We start from the raw sequence: 6,118 nt of genomic DNA on the forward strand, positions 1-6,118 counted from the left end.
AAGGAGTTTGCTTTTCTTAGACACAATAAAAACTCTGCCTGTTCCCAAGCAGTGAGATGCCCCCAGAATTGGAAAGGTGGTTTGCCAATCTTTAGGCATTCAGTATACACTAGGTGAATGTGGCCAACTAAATACTGGTTATCAATGGATGGATGGAGGGAGAAAAGAGGAAAGGAGAAGAGGAGGAGGGGAGCAGAGGAGAGGGCTGTCAAGAAAAAATTTTTTTGCTCACTCCATCCCCTCCCCCGACCCCCCGTCCCGTTTCTGGCTCTAGAATATCAAGATTGCATATACAGTCAAACAGCTTTGCCAAACTTGGTTTGTCAGGCAATTGCCTCACACGTCCTGGAATGCGTTTTTTGTCATCCGGAGTCCCCTCCCCTCCACAAGCCCAAGCTATTCTAAGCGCTAATTTATTTGTTGTTGATTTCATCACTCGCGTTTCTTCAGCCCCCTCCAAACCCTCAGTCTCCCCCAGCCTGTCACCTCACCCCAAGCACACCACCCACCCGGAGCAAGAGCTCAAGGCCGTGCTGTTCTTCTGGCCCACAGAGCCCAGTCCGGACCACACATCCGACCCCCCTCGGAAAGAGGGCGAGATCCCCGCCGCTCCGTTTTGTTTCAATGGTCTGTGCAGCCGGCGATGCCGGTTTCCCCAAAGGCTGCCCCTCATTAGCATGAACGGGGGTGGGGGTGTGGAGAAGGGGGTGGGGGGGAGAGGAAGCGAGCCAAAGCCCTCGCTGCGTTTTCCAGCCCGGGGAGCCCTGTCTACAAAAATGACAGCTCGAGCCCTCTGGCTTCTCTGTTTGATCGTCGGATGGTCCCCCGAAGCCCCGGTGGCGGAGAGAAAAGGTGAGGTCGCTAAAAATGCAGCGCCCCAGGGATTGGGAAAGAGGCGAGACGCAGGGCGGGACGAGCCAAGGGTCAGAGCCTGCGGGACAGGCGACTCTGGGTCTGCGTGCGTGCAGGGGAGCAGCGACAAGGGTCTCCCCATATTTCATGTCCCTTGGCAGCCTTTTCAGAAGGAAAGACGGGTTCAGCTGCTGAAATGATCTCGTGCGAGCCAGGCAGGCTGGAGAAAACTTTGCATGTTAAATAGCTGCATCCCGGAGGAGGGAAAGTGTCAAAAGGGGTCGCGGCGGGCTGTGGACAGACTCCCAGGCTTGGGATGGTGACACAGGCCAGCAATGGTGCGACAACCCTGGGCATTCTACTCCTCTCTCGCAGCTCTGGTATAGCCTCCGGTATACCTGAACCTTGATAATACACACTGAGACACACACAGACACACACTCTCACACATGCCCAAATCAGGCAGTCTTGGCCAGGTGGTGTTTTTGTTTTGCTATTGTTAGGATATTTTGCTCATCTTACTGTCTCTGGGAATAATAGCTTCCACACCTAACTGGGCAATTTATTTTAGGTCATTTTTGTTGTTGTTGTTCCACATGGAAATTGAACGACTTCATTGGCATTTAACTCCACATCAGACCATCTTTTCCATGACAACAGATGGTGGTCTAGAGGGAAAGCAGCTGAGGTCAACAGTTGACAGGAGTTGGATGGCCACCAGAACTTTATCAGCTGTGCATGGTGTGCAGGTTTAACATAGGGAGTCAGATCCAATGGCTTTGCAAAAACACGAACTGTGTAACTAACCATTCCTGCTGGGAAAAAGCTGATTTTTCAAGATTATTCATTTGGCAAGATGCATCATTATAAAGGAAGTGCTGTCAAGGCTGCAAGGGGCACAACAAGCTCTTTAATGCAAACGGAGGGAAAATAGGTTGTGGGGCTGTTCTTGGCTGGAGGAGCACTGGGAGGTGGTCAGATTTCGTCCCTGGACATACAAAGTTGCCCAGATTTCAAGCTGTGCTCCAACCTGTATGCAGAGCTGAAGAAAATCGTTAATAAATTTTAAAAAGGTGTCATGATATTTGGGAGATTTCCTAATGGGGAGGGGTAATACTTTTATAATTACTCAGGGGCTTCCGTCTCCCAGCCAAGGTTTGAAAACCCCCTCTAAGCTGTTGTTTACTCCTAAGTGGTGTCCAAGAAGCCAGATAAAAAAATCCACTCACAAATGCTTGATGCTGCCTTGCCGAGATGACAGTGTAAACACGGATGGGAAAACCAAATAGTTCTGTCGTCAGGGGCGCTTAAACAATTAGGAGAAACCTGTAACTTGAGACGTTTCCCCTCCGGACTTGCTCTTGGTACTTCCTCAACAAATTCTGTGTGTGTGTGTGTGTGTGTGTGTGTGTGTGTATGTGTGTATGTATGTGAAGGGCATAGGTGTTTAACCAATACCACCTGAACTGTTTGGATAAATAGAAGACCGTACTTTGAAAAGCTATAGGCAAAGTTTCTTAACACTATAATGTCCTTAGGCCTCTTAGTACTAATGTTGGATTTACTTGTTTATTCTTAGGAGAGTTTGACTACGTAGTCTAGGCTGTCCTCGAACTCGCAGCCAGCCTCCTGCCGAAGCCTGGTGCTACAGGCAGTGGTCTTTTCGTGCAGGGCTCCGGCAGGTGCTAGCTCCGACGCTCCTCCGCTCCCTTCTCTCCTCCCCCGGGCTCACGTCTCGCTTTCTCCCGCAGCCCCGCCGCCGCACCGAAAGCCCGACTCCCGGGAGACGCCAGGGCCACGCGCGCAGCCGCTGCCCGAGTTCGCGCGCCGCCCGCGCGCCGCCTACGCGGGGCCGCGCGCCTGGCCCGACCCCCGGCGCCGGAAGGCCGCGCCGCCCGCCGACAACCGCGCCGGCTTCCGGGATGCGGTGCGCGCGCCCGCGGCGCTTCCGGGCCCGCGCCTCGCGCAGGCGGAGAACCGCGCGTCCCCGCCCGAGGACTCCCCGCGGCGCGCGCGCTCTCGGGCCCCGCGACCCCCGGGCGCGCGCGCCGCCGGCCCCGCCCACCCGAACCGGCCGCGCGCCGCAGCGCAGTCCTCTGGGACCCCGCAGGCGCTGTCGCCCGAGGACGGGGAGCCGGAGAACCAGTCCTGCGCGCGCGCCTGCAGCGCGGACGGGGACGAGAGCGAGGCCTACTGCGCCAGCGAATTCGGTGAGCGCGCTGCACCCTCCCGGGAACCGGCGCTCCCGTCCCTGACCTGGCGCTAGTTGTAACGCTTTTCCTCCAAACCCTGTTTTTCCAAAGCAGCGGTGAACGGAATCGTGCACGACGTGGACGTGTTGGGCGCGGGCATGCGCCTGGTGACTCTTCTGGTGGACCCCGACGGGCTGTACAAGATGAGCCGCCTGTACATCACTCCCGACGGCTTTTTCTTCCGCGTGCATATATTAGCCCTGGACTCCTCCAGTTGCCATAAGCCGTGTCCAGAATTTAAACCTGGTATCGATATCCCGCCCCCCGAAAAGGCCACTCATCGTGCCCTTTATAATGCTGCTGGGGACCTGAGTGTTGCAGCCCAGCTTCTGTTGGTCACCGCAGCACCCAATTCCCTTTTCAAAGACCAGGCGTTGAGCAGGGCCTCACACACACACACACACACACACACACACACACACACACACACACACACACACACGCCAGGCAAGCATGGCTCTTGATAGAAAGCCTAGCTTCGAATTTCCGGTAATCCTCCTGTTTCAGCCTTAACACATGCTGGGTTACTGGTGGAGCTCGATCCCAGCTCCTTCGTGGGACAGTAGTTTAACCGGTAGAGTTTAGATGGCAGCAGCACCTTTTCAGCTCTCTCAAGGGGAGAACATTGGTTAGCACAGAACAGGCCAGCGGTGATGGTGCAACTCCAGCATCCAGGAGCAATTTGGAAACACAAAGGGTCAGAAGTTCAAGGTCATCTCCCCCAAAGCCAGCTTTGGCTAAAAGACCTTGAAACAAGACAAATCCCCAGACACCGATATGTTGATACCTAGGTCGACACTACTTTCAAAAGGAATGCCTAGGGGCCTCCACTGTCCAGCACTGAGAAAGGCCTCTTTCCGGGCAGTGGCAGTGTTGGGGGTTACCTAGTCTCACTTCTTCCTAGAGATGGTCTCGGAAGAACGCTTTGTTCTCAAACGTTACCTGCCTGCAGGTTACCTGGTCTACAATTTTCACCTGTTGCCAATAGTTTTTTTTTTTTTTTTTTGGTTTTTCGAGACAGGGTTTCTCTGTATAGCTCTGGCTGTCCTGGTACTCACTTGGTAGACCAGGCTGGCCTCGAACTCAGAAATCCGCCTGCCTCTGCCTCCCGAGTGCTGGGATTAAAGGCCTGTGCCACCAGGCCCGGCTTGCCAATAGTTTTAAGTTGCTGCAAGTGCAGCAAGGTAACGAGATTCAAGCTCAGATGTCACTGTTTCTTGGCATTTAGGTGACACCGTTTCTCTTATGTTCTTTGTTCAGGAAGCAGGTATATTGTGATGGGCCACATCTACCATAAGAGACGGCAGCTACCCGGTGCGTTGCTCCAGGTCCTAAGAGGGCGCCTGCGTCCAGGAGACGGGCTGATCCAGAGTAGCAGCGGCTATGTGAAAAGGTTTAACCGAAAGCGGGAGTGGCAAGTTCGAGGTGCCACCCACACCCAGTGCATTTGAACAGGCCAACTTGGCACTTGGGATCGCTCTTCACATGGCGGGAGGCTTCTGTGAAGCAGGGGGCCCACAGCCAGCTACCTTATGGACTCCGTGGGCAGCTTAGCTCTAAAGCTGTCACTTTATTTACAGAATGCTGACAGGTGTGCTCCAGAACACTGTGGGAAAGTCCCTCAGGGGCAGTAACGCACACAACCCAGACACCAGACCCCGCAGGTCAACAGATCACGCCACTTTTGCTGTTTTTAAGTTATTTTAATTTAATACATTTCCCCCAGTGGAGACAGTTCACAAAACAGTTCTCGAATTTAAATAATACAACTTTGACTAGTATCTATCACGTGTCAAGCCAGATTTTGTATTTAAAGCATCGAGTTTTAAATTCCACATGCAGGAGTAAGCGCCCTCATCATTTACATATGAAATGTCATATAGATCAAACACCAGCCAAGTGCAAAAACTATTACATTTCAAGGGCTAATTCAAGCAAAACACCATTCAAGGTGTGTTCCTGATGTACCACACAATACAAGCCCCTGTGTATTGTCATGCCTCCTTGCTCCCAATAATTTGTTTTGTGCCAAACTGGCATCGATTCCAGGACGTTTTCTGGTGTATCTGATGTCATTTTGATGTTAAGACCTGGTAGTATCATGATTGTGTTTGCAAAGCAGTAAATCTTGCTGTGAAATCAGAAAGCACCTGGCTTTGCTTTGTTTCTTTCTTTCTTTTTTTTTTGTTGTTGTTGTTTTGTTTTGTTTTGTTTTTGCTTCAGCTCTGAGAAAAGGCCTTTCTCAAACTTTCTTTCCAAACTCTGGAGGCTGTGCTCACCCGTGACAGCCCACGGGCCAGCATAGTGAAACTGACTTGTGTGGAAAATCTTCAATCACTTAGCTTAATTATTTTATACTAGAGTCCACAAGGACGTACCGATTTTTCTTTCAGAGGACAAGCTGTGTTTCTGTTAATCTGAAGTACTGTGAATAGACACTAAGAACACATGACCCTTCAATCCCAGCCCTGGTGAGGTAGAGGCAGGTGGATATATGTTTGTGAATTCCAGGCCAGTCAGAGCTACAGAGAGGACGGCATGCATGAAGGCTGTCACAGGAAAGACAGAGGAACACGAGCTGACTGAGAAGCAAGCAGCAGCAACAGCTTTGGTAATGTGCTTGGGAGTGTGTGTGTATATGTGTATGTGTCAAGAGTTCAAGGCTAACCTAAGCTACATGAAACAGTCTCAAAAAAAAAGATGCTGGGTGAAGTGGAACCCACTTTTAATCCCAGCACCTGAGAGGCAGAGGCAGGTGAATCTCTTGAGTTCCAGGCCAGCCAGGGCTACAGAGTGCCCCTCTGGGGACAGTGGGAGAAGAGCCATGTGCAGCATGGTAACTGTTGCCTCCTCGGCCTTAGACAGGGACACATTAGTAAATAAAGCTGACAGGTTCTATTCTGTGGTAAAGCATTACTAATGGTTTGGTTTTTGTTTGTTTGCTATCTTTTGGTTTGAGGAAAAAAGTCACGTGTAAGCCAGGCAGTGGTGGCGCACGCCTTTAATCCTAGCAC

The 6,118-nt window shown here is 51.8% G+C and overlaps 1 protein-coding gene across 2 annotated transcripts; it reads left to right on the forward strand.

Moving 5' to 3' along the window:
- The first annotated feature begins 2,917 nt into the window (after positions 1–2,917).
- C14H17orf58 (chromosome 14 C17orf58 homolog) lies at positions 2,918–5,250 on the forward strand. Of its 2 annotated transcripts, none has more exons than XM_021213988.1 (3): positions 2,918–3,062; positions 3,159–3,350; positions 4,365–5,245. In XM_021213988.1, the coding sequence occupies exons 2-3, from the start codon at positions 3,203–3,205 to the stop codon at positions 4,553–4,555; spliced, it is 339 nt and encodes a 112-aa protein (XP_021069647.1). In that variant the 5' UTR covers positions 2,918–3,062; positions 3,159–3,202; the 3' UTR covers positions 4,556–5,245. The 2 variants fall into 2 exon arrangements, with proteins under 2 accessions (XP_021069647.1, XP_021069646.1); XM_021213987.2 differs by having other exon boundaries at positions 2,930–3,062; positions 3,156–3,350; positions 4,365–5,250.
- Positions 5,251–6,118: the final 868 nt, after the last annotated feature.

Source organism: Mus pahari, chromosome 14, assembly GCF_900095145.1.
Source record: "Mus pahari chromosome 14, PAHARI_EIJ_v1.1, whole genome shotgun sequence".
Lineage (NCBI taxonomy): Eukaryota > Metazoa > Chordata > Mammalia > Rodentia > Muridae > Mus > Mus pahari.